Here is a 15127-nt window from a genome sequence, read left to right as displayed (position 1 = left end):
GTGGCACTGAGGCCGTGTGCGATTGCACGGTGGCAACTGTTGTCAGTTGCTATGGCATATCTCTCACAGCCATTCCGAGTGGAATCCCAACCGACACAACAAAACTGTAAGTGTTGCTGTTTCGCTAAAACTTGAAGCGAAGCATTGCCCTCCTGACTGACGAGCACATGGTCAATAGGTACATCAACTCCAACCCGATTACTAGCATTCCGACCAACGCATTCACCGGTCTTACTGCGCTGACTGAATTGTAAGCAAGCAACCGACAGGAAAGACAACGAGCAGACGGCTCACTCGTTCGGGGGCGGATGGCATACCTGGCCGGCCAGTGTCCGAGCCTCGTCCCATTCACATGAAAGGCGAAAAGTATTAACAAGCGGAGAAGATTGTTGATTCTTTTATTGACAAAGGAACGCTCTGGTACAAGGTCAAGTGGACAGGCGTGGAGGAACCGACTGTTGAGCCTTGGGAGGTGTTTGGAGAACACCATCGCATGACGGTGGCATTTCATAAGGCTAACCCGGACAAGCCTACTCGGGAAAGTGCCAAACGCAAGAAGCGCTAGTGCTTTGGGAATGTCTCGAAAGGGGGGAAAGAAAGGCGGAGTGTTATGGATTGATGTGTTTCTGTATTTGGAGTGTGTTCACTCGTCGCTTTGTATAAGTGAAGTCTCTTGTTTCCCTATTATCACTCTCATCATCAACCCATTACTCGTATCTTCGTGGAAGGATCTCTCATCATAACACTGCATCGGTAGGTCTCTGCTATACAATCAAATCACCGGCATTTCTGCTGGCACATTCACCGGCCTGACTGCGCTGACTGCCCTGTAAGCACGCAAAAACACGATGTACCACGCACAACCGGCTCACTCGTTTCTGACTCTATGGTAGGTATTTCGCCTCCAACCAGATCACCAGCATTCCTGCTGACGCATTCACCGGCCTGACGGCGCTGACTCACCTGTAAGCAAACAAACACATGATGTACCACGTACAACCGGCTCACTCGTTTATAACTCCATCGGTAGGTCTCTGCAATACAACCAGATCACCAGTATTTCGGGAACCGCATTCACCAGTCTTACTGCCCTGACTTACCTGTAAGCAAGCAACTGACAGGAAAGGCTACGAGCAGACGACTCACTCGTTTATAACTCCATCGGTAGGTCTCTGCAATACAACCAGATCACCAGCATTTCGGGAACCGCATTCACCTTCAACCTGACTGCCCTGACTTACCTGTAAGCGAGCAAACACATGATGAACTACACGCAACCGGCTCACTCGTTTCTGACTCTATCGGTAGGTCTCTGGATTCTAACCAGATTACCAGCATTCCTGTTGGCGCATTCACCGGCCTGACGGCGCTGACCTACCTGTAAGCAAGCAAACACATGATGAGCCACGCACAACCGGTTCACTCGTTTATGACTCTATTGGCAGGTCTTTGTATACCAACCAGATCACCAGCATTTCGGTCAACGCATTCACCGGCCTGACCGCGCTGGCCTCCCTGTAAGCAAGCAACTGACAGGAAAGGCTACGAGCAGACGGCTCACTCGTTTATGAATCTATCGGTAGGGTACTGCAAAACAATCAAATCACCAGCATTCCTGCTGCCGCATGCACTGGCCTCCCTGCGCTGACTGAATTGTAAGTAAGCAAGCAGCCGACAGGAAAGGCTACGTACAGACGGCTCACGCGTTTATGACTCCATCCGTAGGTCTCTCGGCATCAACCAGATCACCAGCATTCCTGCTGACGCATTCACCGGCCTGACGGCGCTGACTTACCTGTAAGCAAGCAAACACATGATGTACCACGCACAACCGGCTCACTCGTTTCTGACTATATCGGTAGATCTGTGGAAAACAACCAGATCACCAGCATTCCTGCTGGCGCATTCACCGACCTTGCTGCGCTGACAGATCTGTAAGCAAACAACCGACAGGACGGCTACGAACAGACGGCTCACTCGTTTGCGATTCCATTTTTAGGCATCTAGACGGCAATCAGATCACTAGCATTCCCGATTTTTCATTCACAGGCCTGACTGCGCTAACTACCTTGTAAGTATGAACTCTCATTGCACGCATTCGATCGCTTCTTACTTTTTGCGTACCTGCAGGGCTTTGCAAAACAATCCTATCACGACTTTGCCGCCGGGTCTGTTCAAGGGGTTGCCAAATGCCTTGGCGTTGTCGCTTTCTTACCCATATCTGGCCCCCAACAACTTTACGTTTGGTGACAACAATGTTGCTCCGCCCAGCACCTACGGCAGTGCATCCCAACCTTACAGTAAGAGTTCGAGATGACCACAATTCCCATTTTGTTCACTTTGCTGACATTTGTGTTGTAGAGTGTGATACAGTCTGTGCCACCTGCTATGCCGCTGGGTCCAGTGCGTGTTGCGAGACCAATTGCCTGTACTGCACTTCGTCGTCTGTATGCACTCAGTGCTATGACGGTTCTGGCATGCTGGGTGGATCTTGTGTTCCTTTTGCTTCCATCGCTTCAGTCGCGTCCACGCAATCTGCTTCGGCTGCCTCTGTTGCATCTCTTGCTTCGGCTACCTCGGCGATCTCGGCATCCTTTGCTTCACTTGCTACCGCATCCTCTGCGTCAATCGCATCAACGGCGTCCGCATCTGTCGCGTCGCTTGTTTCCGCTTCCTCGGCGCTCTCCGCTTCTGTTGCTTCAACCGCATCAGCATCTGCTGCATCCGTTGCATCGTCCATTGCACAACAAGGCGATGGTTCTCAAGAGTCAGCTTCATCTTCAGCAGCCATCATCGCTGCTGTCGTTGCGTCCGTGGCAGTCATTGCACTCATTGTGGTGGTCTTCATCGTGTTGCGGCGCCGGCGCTCGCAACGCTCTGTCATACGACCGAAGGACTCTGCCAGTCCAGTCATCGATCAGACGACTATTGAAATGACAATGTCTCCTCTGGCCCATTCGAGTGAATCTCCCATCGAGGATGACGGCTCAACCTCCGCCAAGCCCAGCCAAAAGCAGCCAGAATCGCAGAATGCTGCCGATCCCATGTATCAGGAGGCTGAAGAAGTGACAATCTCCCCTATTCCCGATTCGACCGAATCTCACAACGAGGATGGCGGCTCAACCTCCGACCAGAAGCAGCAGCCAGAAGCGAAGGACTCTTCCGATCCAATCTACCAGGAGGCTGATGAAGTGACAACTTCCCCTCAAAACCACTCGGCTGGAGCACACGACAAAGCGGACATTCCATCCCCAGCGGCGATCGGTCAACAACAGTCGTATCAAGCTGTCCCGACCGCCCCGCCAGAGGAGGTGGTTGACGATGATGCGAGCGCGTATGTTGCCGGCAGCAATTCTCGTCGCGTTCGCGAAGGCTTGACCATTGGGAAGCACCTTGCCAGTGGTGAATTTGGCGATGTGTCACTGGGTCAAGTGCTTTTCAACGTGTTGCCCACAAGAGCTCGAGCCTTGCTTGAACCTACAGCGTCTCCAACCGTGCTGGTTGCAGTCAAGTCTTCCAAGGCCGACGCTGACGAGAAGTCTCGCCAAGACTTTGAGGCTGAGGCGAAATTGATGGCTCCGTTTGTACATCCGAATGTCGTGCGCCTTCTTGCGGCTCTGGTTGAGTCAGAGCCTCATCTCGTTCTGCTGGAGTTTGTGCAGTACGGCGACTTGCGTACACTGCTGCAAAAGTCCCAGGCTCACTCGCTTTGGTGGACGCACAACGAGCAAATCCATGCCATTCGCCAGATTGCTCTCGGTATGGAGTATTTGGGTACGCTGCACTTTGTGCACCGTGATCTTGCCGCGCGCAACTGCCTTGTGGGGCAAGGAATGGTGGTCAAGATTGCCGATTTCGGGCTTTCCCGCGAATTGACGGATGAGCAAGATTACTATCGCATGCAAACGCGAGGCAAACTTCCCGTGAAGGTGGGTTGAGTCAGATGGCTCCACTGCTGGTAGTATGTGATTCTGATTGTGTTGGTGATTGTAGTGGATGGCACCGGAAACAATGACCTTCCGCAAGTTCTCGTCCATGTCCGATGTTTGGTCGTTTGGTGTCACAGCCTGTAAGTCGCGTCATTTTCCGCTGATACTTGCTCTTGCGTCGAGATTTGACTTTTTATTGGCGCATGCTGGTAGGGGAATGCTCCAGTTACGGCGCAATGCCGTACGGCAAGATGAACGGCGCTGAGGCACTGGCTCATGTGGAGGCTGGTGGTCGACCGTCTATGCCGGAGCACTGCTCAACTGACCTGTTTATCTTGATGCTTAGTTGCTGGAACTCCATCCCAGAACTACGACCAAGCTTTACGCAGCTCGTCAAAGCTCTGACAAACTTTGAGGATGGAACAGCAATCCGCGAAATTGGAGCGCTTTTGTGAATACGATGTTGGAGATGTGTGTTTGACTTGTGTCCCCGCACTTGAAGAGTCGTCGATTGGTGCATTTCAACCTCACATGTGCTGGTCGCAACAACACCACTCTGATAGTTTAAAAGATTGGATTTTCACTCGCCCTCTTTGGACCATACGCGTGTTGCGGGTGGAATACTTGCAAATGAATCGCAGGCTTGTTTGTGCAGAAAGACAGTTTCGTGAGAAGGAAAGGAAAACAAAAGAATAGGATCTCCCCCCCCCTCTCTCTCTCTCTCTCTCTCATTCAGGCAGTTTGCTACTAATTTTTTTTCTTTAAACCCGACTTGGACGTGTAGTCTTTTTTGTTTGTTTGTTCTTGTCATGTCGTACATCCCTTTTCAGCCAACCGGCACCACGCTCGGCCTCCAAGTTGTCTCCACGCCCGTAAGCAAGAAAGTCCTGCATTTTTCTCTAAGCATTCAAACAGTGCATCCCTCGCCGGATGCTGGGGATGGGGGATTTGTCAATCGTAATCACACAGTAGGCGGAGCAAACAGCTCAAATTGAGTCGGGATCGGGATGATACAGTATTATGCAGTCGAGGTTGAAATCACAGCAGGCGAGGTTGGAAATTAGAGCGGACGAAGTGAGGAAAATCGGACTGGAAAAAAGTAGCTTGGTTGAAAGTGCGAGAAAAATGGTTTTTTCCGTAATTGGTTTTTGTGCGTTCGATTTGGTTTTCAACGAGTTGGTTTTTGCAAGCTTGTATTTCGAATTAACCCACTTGAGATGTTAGAATTACCAACAACTTCAGGAAGTATTTGAATTGAATCATGTATCTTGGAAGGTCATTAGATGCTGGGGTGACTAGCGGGAAAGCTAGGGCTCGGGAAGAGCTCGAACTACAGTTTTGATGAATTACTTCCACAGCGACGTCTTTACCACCCAGGGCTCGTACTCACGAGCCATTTCGGTGTAAGCATTAGCATTTGCATAGTTTATCATAGTGTCATTAAATTGGTGGCAATCGTATGCCGAGTGGATTGTTCCGATCATTCCTAACGACCAGCAAGTTGCAGCACCAATGACAACGCAATGTGCACTCCACAGTGGAGCGCTCCAGCTTGCATACGCTCAATACATGTACATGCATGTATAAATAGGCTTAACTATGTTTGTTTTATGAAGGTTTACGGGTAGAGTGAAGAAAGGACGCAAGGCCGACCGGACTGTGGGGTGTTCTCCTGAAAGCCATCGACTAGTCTTTGGCAGATGCTTGTTGCAGAATAAACATGATTTGAAATGGATGTACAATAATACATGTACAGTATTTATACATGTAACATGACACGGACGATCACATCAAACGACCACCCAAAACAGGCGAGCGGGCGCCATTGAGGGAGCTTTCGAAGGAGAGCACGCCAACTAATCTAGCACATCGTGCATCTCGTGACAAGCATTAAAGTACTTGAGCTGAACATGCGTGATAGTGTTTTGGCAATGCGTTGCCGTCACGGTACCAACAGCAGCGGTAATACGACTTGAGATTGTTTCGTTCGGTTCCAGCCGGGAGCGCTTGAACGCAGCCTTCACTTGGTTGAAGACATACTCGATCGGGTTCAAGAACGATGAGTACGGAGGCAGAAAGAGCATCCCATACCCGCGGCGTGCAAAAAGCTCGCGCACTTCGGGTGTCTTGTGAATGCGCGCGTTGTCGAGCACGATCCAGGCTTTGTAGCGATGATGTCCCGGAAAGCTGACACCTGGGTGCTCTTCGCTCGGTACGAAATAGGAAGTATTGTCATTGTGCTCATCAATCTCGTCTTGAATGAGTTCTTCGTGTGGTGGAACGTAGACGCCGCCATCATCGTTGTCATCATCGTCGAGAATCCTGCGACGAGAACGGCGCTTCTTTCTGGTCGTCGAAGCAGAGGTGGAAGCAGAGGTGGATGCAGAGGAAGCAGAGGTGGAAGCAGGAGCTGACCCGCCAGCTGCAGACGCAGCAGACGACACAACTGCAGCGGGAGGGGCAGGTGGTTGGGACGACGCTGCACCGGACGTCAGCAGTGGCATGTGAACTGCATTACTGATCGACACACTGTCCTCAACCACGTTTGTAAGGGGGAGGTCGGGCTCAAGCTGTTGCACTGGGAGCTCATCCACAGCGATGCCAGACGCGGCGGTGTCGACGGCGTTTTTTGCCTCGAGCTTGTCAAACAGCTTCGTCATTGCCTCCGCAAAGACATGGCCAGTCACGCCTCCGAGCTGGATCTCATTCAACACAACGCCGCTCATTCCGATCGCTGCAATGAGCGTGAAATTCGCTGCACGAATACTGCCAACTTGAACGATTGCGCGCGCGCCCTTGCGAGATCGACCTCGCGTTCGATGCTGATTCGCATTAAATCCACTCTCGTCCACGTAGAACAAGCGATCCACAGGTGTCTGGAAAGCCTCGAAGAGCTCAGCCCATTTCTTGCGTTGGGCTTTGATTTCAGGCGAATTTTTCACCTTGACCTGCTCATACACGCGCTTGAACGTGAAGCCCTGTCGTAACATGGCACGCCCGATGGTTGCTTGATGCACTTGAATGCCAAATGTCGTCAGGAGGAGGTCCTGGAGCTCTTGATTGGTCACATTGACGTTCTTGTCGAGCTCCATCTCGAGAAAATGGAGATGCTCCGCTGTGAGCACACGGCATCCCTTGGGATTGACGTGATGTGACGTCCACTCTCCGCGCTCCTTGAAACGTTGCACTACGTTGGACACAGTGCTGATGGGGTGATGGAGCATGCTGGCGACCGTGACGAGAGGCAAGGCGCGATCAACAGCCAAGTCGATGATCCGCTTCCGTTCGGGGTCTTCTAGATGGACACACTTCCGCGGCGCGCGTGATTCGGTGGCCTGCGCCTCGTTTTGACGTTTGGGCATGGCTACAGAGCAGGTTCGTCTGGGGGTGTTTGCAAATCCCAAACATGAAGTGGCAATTTCCCAACCAAGAGTGCGAATTTTCAGTTTCAAGCTTTTATTCCAAAGTTTTCGCGCCAAAAAACCAGACCTTATCTTGGCAAAAACCAACTCGGGCGCAGTTTGGACAGTTTCGTGTTTTTAAAAACCAAATCGATAGCATTTTGTCCAAAATCGCACTACAAATTTGTACCATTTCAAATGTTTAAAAACCAAATCGTCCGTTTCTATTTCCAACCTCATATTGCAGTTTTCATCTTCGGACGCACAATACTGTATCATGTCGTCTGCTCCGACACTGAAACCTTGTCATTTGTTAATGCTGAAGCTCAACTTGTGACATGGTATGGTGGATGATTGGGGGCAGGCCAAGCTGCCGGCGCCGGATACCACGCTGGAGGGCGCGTACTGCCGACTCCGACCGCTCGAGCTGGAGCGGGACGTGCCGGTGCTCTTTGCCGAGACGCACGGCGACGCGACCAAGGCTGCCGTGTGGACGTACATGAAGTACGGTCCGTGGGAGACCGCCGAAGCCATGCAGGCGCACTATGCGCTGCTCAAGCCGGCGACGCAGCTCATGCTGATTGTCGAGTCAAAGCAATCTGGCAAGATTGTCGGATCCATCTCGTACATGACCATGGAGCCGAACGACCGATCGATCGAGCTCGGGAGCATCTTTTACTTTGCATCCGCTCAGCGCACCGAGGCCAACACGGAGGCGGCCTACTTGCTCGCGCGCCATGCAATTGAGGTGCTGGGCTACCGCCGCGTCGAATGGAAGGCGAATGCGCTCAATGCAAAGTCGCGCAAGTCTGCCGCCCGCATGGGGTTTGTCTATGAGGTAGGGGGTTGACTGGATTGTAGATGTGATTGTTGGGGAGTCCAATTTGGACCAATCCGGTTTCGAGCGTTTCGATTCTGACGACGGTTGTGTCTGCACAGGGTATTCTCCGAAGCAAGTGCATCACCAAGGGGAATAACAGAGACACGAGTACGTTGCCTAGCTGTTTCGTTTGTTGCTCTTTGCTTGCGTTGTTGGATGCAGATTCGACAAGTGGGGCTGAATTGCTCACCACCCGCTCATGAAACACTCCCACAGTCTACTTCTCCATGCTGGAAGACGAGTGGTACGCGTCGCGAAAGGCCAACTACGAAAAGTGGCTGTATCAGAATGCGACTCCGCGAATCTCGTTGGCAGAGCTGAATGGAAATCTGTACGCGGGTCCCGAGCCTGTTACCGCGGCAGCTGCGGCTGCCTTCCAACCCACGCGAGCAGGAGCCGTGTCGTATGTCTCCCCCAATGGTCTGACCGTTCTGGGCGCTGCTGCCACAATGACTGCCTCGCCACTGCCTTCAGGGTCGCCATCAACTCCTGCTTCGGCTGGCGACGCCTCCGATTCAAGTGCTGTCTTGGCGCGCTTGCGTGCTCTCGAGCAAGAGCTGACTGCGTTGAAGCAAAAGGTGCTTGGCGGGCAGGCTTGACGAGTCGGGCCTTTGTTGATGATAGAATTTGGTTGCGGAGCAATCGTCTTGGTTGTTGTTGCACACACCCTCATGCGTGCGTGAATACACAATCTCTGTGACTTGTTTGCTGCATAGCTGGTGATCGAAACTGGTTGCAAGTGCAGATGGTTTGGCAAAGTGCTTCCTTTATCGTTGAAGTGTTGACAAGAACATTACAACAACAACAAGAGAAATCGAACTGTTCCAAGACAACAGACAGAAAAAAGACTAGTACACAAACACTCTGCTTTGTCGAAAAAAAATACCCAAAAGAAAAGAACAACACCAGACCACGCACATAAACGACACCTCTACTTCACAACGCTTGGGCGCAACAACTGAAGCGACACGACAACGAGAAACAAACGTCCATCAAAGAGCCACGAGATGGAAGAGCAACAATGCCGGACCGTTTGGGGGTCCCCCCTTCAAAGTTGCATCATGGGCGGTTGGTTCTTGTTGTTCCGATCTTTTCAAGACGCAGCCAAAACGAAACCTTTTTGTTGTTTTTTGTTTGTTTTGAAATTTTTTTCCTTGTTTTGCGAGACCTTCCTCGACCTCATCTACTGGCCGAAAGTGTTCTCTCCGCTGTAGGTAATGTAGAGGAAGCCGTCGTCGTCCTTGTGCTCCTCATAGATTGTGGCCATGGCCGCGCTGGTGGGTGGCAGCACGTTCTTGACAAAGATAAAGATGGCCTTCTCGGGGCTGAGCTTGATGCGCTTGCGGATGACATAGACAAACTGGCCGACTGTCAAGTCTGCAGGTACGAGGTACTTTTTCTTGTCAATGTCAGAAATGTCGGACTTGTCGTCCCGCTCCACAATGACCTGTGAAATGTTGTTGAGGGGTCGGTAACGAAGGTGAGACGATGACGACGACGACGACGACGTGATGATGATGATGGTCGGGTTGTGATGCAAGTGGTGATGAAACAGCCAAACAGAAAGGGTTGGTCTTACGGGGATGCGGTCGGGGTACTTTTGACGGATGCGCTGCGCCTCGGTGCGTCGCTTTTCTACAGTCATGGAACGACAACAAAAGAGTGAGAAAGTGCAAAAGGAAAAAAGTTAAAGTCAGATTGAGATTTGTGGCGAGGAACAAACAGGTTAAAAAGCTGAGCTTTTCGGAGTCGATTTGATGACGTAAAAATCGCCGAGAAAAAAAAGAAAAAAAAAAGGCAAAATTTGTCGAATGATGACGCGCAGTTCGGGAGTTCTGTGCAAAATGTGGCTGATGTGGCGACGCGGAGATGGGATGGGGTTTGAGAAAGAGGAGGAGGAAGAGAGGGAGGATTGGGTGGAGTCGAGAGAGAAGAGGGGGAGGAGGAGAGAGAGAGAGAGCAAAGGAAGGGGGAAAAGTGAAGAAAATACAAAAGAACGACGCAAAAAAAGAAAAAAAAAAAAAAGAGAAAAAAAAAAGATGAAAAACGGGGGAAAGCATTGATTTGCTACGATCGAGTTCACCACAGCATGAACGAAAAGGTCTCCGTTCGGTCATACACAGCATAAGAAAAGCGTGCGTTTTTTTTTTTTTTGATTTTACCAAAATCGTGTTCGCCCTTGAAGCTTGACTTCATGATGTCGGTTGATATAACTTGTCGGGGGTTTCCCTTTGTTGTCCTGTGATGGTGAATCAAAAACGCAAGTGAGTCAAGTGAGTGAAGTTAGTAAGAAGAAGAAGAAGGAAAAAGGTCGCGATTTCATATTTGTTTTTTTTTTTTTTAAAAAAGAGCGAGAATGATGACGACGAACGTGGGAAGACTTGAATGGAAGAGTGAAGAGCAACCAAGTCACAAAAAGAGGAGATTGAATGAAGTGAAAATGGAAGCAAACGAGAAAGTGGAAGCAAAACGAGAAGGGAGGGAAAGAGAAGAGATGGGAAAAAAGCTAAAAGTAAGAAAAAAAAAGAAAAAAAGAAGGAAAAGCGAGTTACGAAACGCAGTGCGGGGAAGAGAAGGCGAAGGCGAAGGCGAAGGAGAGAAGGAGGATGAGGATGATGAGGATGATGACGATGAGAATGAGGAAGAGGAAGGCGAAGGGTGCAAACGAAGAGGGGAGTGATGAGAGGCGAGAGAAGGAGGAAAGCAACAGAGAACTGGCGAGTCGAGGTGCAGGGAACAGCGGTGCGACCGTGACGATGAGGGAGGCAGAAGCGTGTGGCAAAAGACCATCAGTCGTACAACGAGATGGGAGGAAGGAGGGAGGGAGAGAGAGAGAGACACAGCGGAACGAAGGACGATTTGGCGCGAACTCAATTCAATGCAAAACGCTTACAGAAAAAAAAAAGACTGAAAGCTGAGAACAGTCAAAATTAGGACGATTAAAAATTGGTGAACAATAAGGAGCACAATAGAGCAATAGAACGATAGAGAGAGCCGTTGCATTGGCTCAACATGCTGTTTTCAGTGTGCGGATGGGTTTGCGGAAGAACTGCCGAAGATAACAGCAGCTCGAGAACGATTGTCAAAAAGCGCAGTCCAACCCATGCGCCAGTGGCTATGGATGACGTGAGCACAGAAGCTGCTGCTGCATTTGGCTGCTGAGAAAAGAACAATCTAATGTTTGTTTTGAATCTGGACACCATTTTTGTTCTTCTTCTTCTTCATCGTTTTCTTTTCAAATCATAGATCAAAAATGAACAGCCTGTTACCTGGCATGAACTCCAAGTTTGCCAATGAGAGCGAGGAAGGTGATTTGCGAGCTGCACAACTCCACCGTGCCTTGGACGATTTCGCCAACCTCGTCTGATGAGCAAAATGTTGGATTTCCATCCTCATCTCCCCTTGGTACCTCTGTGGAGGAGCTTTGGCCAAACAATTCAGTCAGTCCTTGATTTGTTCATTCGCTCCACCGACAAACGATGGCCACTGCTGCTGGTGCTGCTGGTGCTGCTGGTGCTGCTGCGCTGATCGCTGCGAGTCGACGCTGCATTGCGACCTCAGCGCGTGCACTTTTGCCAAGACGCACTGCAGCGCAGCCACGCCGCGCGACTGCCGCTCTCAGCAGCAATGACGATAGCAACAATGATGCCGGTGGCCATCAACAAAGCGCTCATCGCATTGACGCAGCCGTGGAGCAGGACCGAGTCGCGTCCGACCCAATCCTCGCCCACCTGGCTGCGAACACGATCGTCAGCCGCCCGTCTCCCACCGCTCCTACTACTACTAAAACTACTACTACTACTACAACTACTGCTGCTGCTGCTGGACTCGGCCGAACGCGCGGCGCTGCTGCGGATGCGCGGAGACGATCGCCCGTCTTGGCGCCTGCTGCTGCTGCCATCCAGCCACTGCAACCAGCCGCTCCACTCGTCCACCGCGAGCTGGCTGCCTCGGAGGACGACGACGCACAGGTGACCATCGAGGACTCACCGCTGGGCGCCGCGCGCGCTGCGAGGAGCGCCAACCAGCAGCCGCCGCCGCAGCCATTCCGAGCCCGAGCCCAGCCTGCGCCAGAGCAGGTCGCTGAGCCTGTTGAGACGGCCGAGGAGCGCATCCAACGCCTCCAGCACATGTTTGAGGACAAGTCGCTGGTCGTCGAGGAGGCGGCCCGGATTCTGCGGCGAGGCGCCGTTACTGATCTCGTCGCCATTGCTGGCCGCATCTCGGAGAATGCAGAAGAGGACGAGGCGCAGTCCGTCGATGTGCAATTCCCTCCAGAGCTCGCAGCAGACCTCGCTGCACGGCATCGTGTCACGCTGGCCACGCTCGCTGCGGGATCGAACGCGACCAGCTCGCGCAAGTCCAGCCCCAAAGATCTCGACGCCGAGCCGCCCAAGCGTTTCACTCTGTTTGACACGATGCTGATTGCCACTGCCAAGTCTTCGCGCCACATGGAGGCTCTTGCCCGCGATCTCGGAGCTGCGGTAGGTTTCTTTGTTGTTGTTGTTGCTTTCAGGAAGAAAATAGTCGCTTACTCTGTGTCTGTTTTTCATCTTGCTCGTGTGTATGCAAAACAGTTCAAAGTTCCCGGCACCACTCAACAACCCTACTTTAAACAAGAAGGCAGCGACTTCTGGATGACGGTCGAGCTGGGACAAGTGCATGTTCACATGCTGCAAGCACCCGCGCGTGCATACTACAAGATTGAGGACTTGCACGTCTTCCGCCATCTCGACCCAGAAACCATCCGGTTTATGCGCGAGCGGCAGGCCATGGGCGAGTTGGTCAAGAAGCCGGCCGGCGGCAAGCCGGTCAATCCCGACAAGGTGCAAAAGGGAACCATCCGTCGCGAGCGCAAGCTCCGCAGCGAAAAAGACCAAGCGCAGCGACAAGAAGAGAAGCGAGTACGTGTTCAAGCCGCACTGGCGCAGCAACAGGCACGCAAATCCGCCCCAAAATCTCCACGGCAACCAGCAGCATCACCATCTGCTGGTGAAACGTCCAACACATCTCAACGATCGGGAGGGAAATCGAGCCGTCGCTGATCTCGAGCAGACCGAAAAAATAAATTGATCATTAAAAATTAGTTGTTTTAATACATTTCAACGAGACAATTGGGGGGGGGGTGTTTATAGTTTGTTCGACTCATGACTTCTCGTTCTCGCGACTTGCAGCAAACTCTTCCCAAGACTGGCCATTTCGAAGCCAGTCTTGGAAGGGCGTTGTGGCCAACACGGCGTGCTTGCGAGCAGTGTAATCCGCAGCGCCTTGCTTCAGCAGAAAGTAAGTGGACGACGATGCCTGCGCCGACGACGAAGCGAGCAGAGGTTCCACCGCTTGCAGCATTGCGGCCTTGCTCAGCACGGATTGCGCCTTGTGCGGGGGCACTCGCGAATTGGCTCCTTCTTTCTTTCCTTGAATCAATACTTCAAACACGGGCGACGGATTGGCTGAAAACCACACAATGGACGACGGCGCGGATTGAAGCTGCTCGGCAGCGCCTGGACCGCGAGTGCGTGCCAAGTCGAGCTTGGCCAGCCGGCCATCCACAAAACGTTCCGTGGTGCGAGCAAGCACTGGGGGTGCCAGGCGTCGAACGGAGGGCAATTCATTGAACGCAGTGTTGGCACGAAGCGTGACTGCGCGTTGCATTGCTTCCAAATGGAACAATTCTCCCACCACTACGGTTGCCAGCGGAATCGGCTCTGGAATAAGTTGCGAGAGCAATGCTCCCTGCAGACCCACGCAGCTCCAGAGTGCAATCTTGTCACTGCACGACATGCTGCGCGTGCGATCGCCTCGACCTGGTTTGGTCCGCAAGCAGCCTTGCACATGATAATCTGCCCCTGCCTCGTGCGAATCGAGCTTGGGTGCAGGCACGTTATCGTCAGTAGATGGTGCAATGCCTAGTACCATGCGTGTGTCGGCCACGGTCTTTGCACCCGTGCGCTGAATGTCCTGCGCAGCCGGGGAAAATTCGAGTCGTGGCCGCTTGACCGTTGCTCCCGTCGCGCTTGACGCGTCTGTGCTCGAGCCATGGGTATCGGCTTCACCGTTCTCGGTGGGATGTGCTCGCTTCTCGCCGTGCAGCTGTTGTTGGTCTGCAACAACTTCAGCATGAGCGACAACATCGCCGCTTCCGGGATTGTTGTTTCCCGGGTAGACCATCGCAGCGAGCTCGCGCTCACTGGGATCCATCTGATCCAGTGGGAAGATCGATGCATCGCCACACGGTGCCTGGTTGACGTAGAGGTGCACGCTGAGGTTTGGCTTCAGTTTCCATTGAGTGTGACTTGCATTCGGACGGCCGTTTTCACTTGAGCTTGCATCCGTGTGACTTCCATCAGCATCAGCATCTGCATCCTTGTGATGATTTCCAGCATCAGCACCAGCTGTGGTCGCTTGGATGGGCTCGAGCCAGCGTGGCTTGCCGCTCGCCATGTCCTGCACGAGCGCTCTGCGAAACGCCCTCCGCGCGAGGACTTCTGCGTGGCTGTCGTTGACGAGCGTGCCATCGCGAGCCAGCTGGGACGCACCGAGGCACTTGGTCCCCGTGGCGAGCGCGACGAGCGACAGCGCGACTCCACGCTGCACTGGCTCTGAGACGACAATCCCAGCGAGGACCGTCCACAGGTGCGCCTGGCTCGGCTTGCCACGCGGAGGCAGGCGTGCATAGCCCTGCTGACACACTTGCGCAACAGCGTCGGCAACGGTCTGCGGCGATGCAGCAGCGTCTGCAGTCAGGAGAAGGGGTGAGGAGGCGGAGCTCGTCTGAGAAGATTTCCTGCTCATTCTGAGCAAATGCGAACGCGAGTGTGCAGCGCGACAACCGGCGGCAATCAACGGCGACAATGCAAGTCTATATCGATCGTAATGAAGATGATGATGATGATGATGATGAAGCAACAAGTGTGGGC

At 52.5% G+C, this 15127-nt stretch overlaps 6 protein-coding genes across 10 annotated transcripts; 3 read left to right on the top strand and 3 right to left on the bottom strand.

Annotated features, from left to right (window-relative positions):
- Positions 1 to 167: 167 nt before the first annotated feature.
- CAOG_07702 (tyrosine-protein kinase CSK) lies at positions 168 to 4526 on the top strand (the record flags this gene model as incomplete). Of its 5 annotated transcripts, XM_004343526.2 has the most annotated exons (15): positions 168 to 250; positions 758 to 829; positions 894 to 965; positions 1031 to 1102; positions 1169 to 1243; positions 1309 to 1380; positions 1446 to 1517; positions 1584 to 1655; positions 1726 to 1797; positions 1863 to 1934; positions 2000 to 2071; positions 2131 to 2300; positions 2362 to 3929; positions 3994 to 4069; positions 4143 to 4526. In XM_004343526.2, 15 exons carry the CDS (start codon positions 168 to 170, stop codon positions 4382 to 4384), a joined length of 2862 nt encoding a protein of 953 aa, XP_004343576.1. The 5 variants fall into 5 exon arrangements, with proteins under 5 accessions (XP_004343576.1, XP_011270747.1, XP_011270749.1 ...); XM_011272445.1 differs by lacking the exon at positions 1031 to 1102 and having other exon boundaries at positions 4143 to 4384; XM_011272447.1 differs by lacking the exon at positions 1169 to 1243 and having other exon boundaries at positions 4143 to 4384.
- A 1259-nt stretch (positions 4527 to 5785) lies between these two features.
- On the bottom strand, positions 5786 to 7291 carry CAOG_09116 (hypothetical protein; the record flags this gene model as incomplete). The annotated part of the gene is made up of 1 exon (XM_011272471.1): positions 5786 to 7291. The coding sequence occupies one exon, from the start codon at positions 7289 to 7291 to the stop codon at positions 5786 to 5788; it is 1506 nt and encodes a 501-aa protein (XP_011270773.1).
- Positions 7292 to 7673: 382 nt separating this feature from the next.
- Positions 7674 to 8809, top strand: CAOG_07701 (GNAT family acetyltransferase; the record flags this gene model as incomplete). Its single annotated transcript, XM_004343525.1, has 3 exons — positions 7674 to 8168; positions 8270 to 8318; positions 8427 to 8809. 3 exons carry the CDS (start codon positions 7674 to 7676, stop codon positions 8807 to 8809), a joined length of 927 nt encoding a protein of 308 aa, XP_004343575.1.
- Positions 8810 to 8956: 147 nt separating this feature from the next.
- CAOG_07700 (microtubule associated protein) lies at positions 8957 to 10661 on the bottom strand. The gene is made up of 4 exons (XM_004343524.2): positions 10582 to 10661; positions 10373 to 10449; positions 9790 to 9845; positions 8957 to 9657 (listed from the first exon to the last, which is right to left on the bottom strand). The coding sequence occupies exons 2-4, from the start codon at positions 10404 to 10406 to the stop codon at positions 9394 to 9396; spliced, it is 354 nt and encodes a 117-aa protein (XP_004343574.1). The 5' UTR covers positions 10407 to 10449; positions 10582 to 10661; the 3' UTR covers positions 8957 to 9393.
- A 1028-nt stretch (positions 10662 to 11689) lies between these two features.
- CAOG_07699 (hypothetical protein) lies at positions 11690 to 13329 on the top strand (the record flags this gene model as incomplete). The annotated part of the gene is made up of 2 exons (XM_004343523.2): positions 11690 to 12694; positions 12788 to 13329. The coding sequence occupies 2 exons, from the start codon at positions 11690 to 11692 to the stop codon at positions 13253 to 13255; spliced, it is 1473 nt and encodes a 490-aa protein (XP_004343573.1). The 3' UTR covers positions 13256 to 13329.
- Positions 13300 to 15089, bottom strand: CAOG_07698 (hypothetical protein). Its single transcript, XM_004343522.2, has one exon. The coding sequence runs from the start codon at positions 15000 to 15002 to the stop codon at positions 13356 to 13358; it is 1647 nt and encodes a 548-aa protein (XP_004343572.1). The 5' UTR covers positions 15003 to 15089; the 3' UTR covers positions 13300 to 13355.
- Positions 15090 to 15127: the final 38 nt, after the last annotated feature.

Source organism: Capsaspora owczarzaki (genome assembly GCF_000151315.2).
Source record: "Capsaspora owczarzaki ATCC 30864 unplaced genomic scaffold supercont2.14, whole genome shotgun sequence".
NCBI classification, from domain to species: domain Eukaryota; class Filasterea; order Ministeriida; family Capsasporidae; genus Capsaspora; species Capsaspora owczarzaki.
Note: the sequence above shows the minus strand (reverse complement) of the source record. Positions and strands in the feature narration are given on the sequence as shown.

What these genes read in the sequence shown, in the direction of transcription:
- CAOG_07700 (XM_004343524.2), bottom strand. Translation starts at nt 10,406, where the DNA reads ATGAAGTCAAGCTTCAAGGGCGAACACGATTTTG. An exon ending in CAAGGGCGAACACGATTTTG is followed by an intron (nt 9,846 to 10,372) that starts GTAAAATCAAAA and finishes CCATGACTGTAG; the next exon opens with AAAAGCGACGCACCGAGGCG. An exon ending in AGTACCCCGACCGCATCCCC is followed by an intron (nt 9,658 to 9,789) that starts GTAAGACCAACC and finishes AACATTTCACAG; the next exon opens with GTCATTGTGGAGCGGGACGA.
- CAOG_07698 (XM_004343522.2), bottom strand. Translation starts at nt 15,002, where the DNA reads ATGAGCAGGAAATCTTCTCAGACGAGCTCCGCCTCCTCACCCCTTCTC.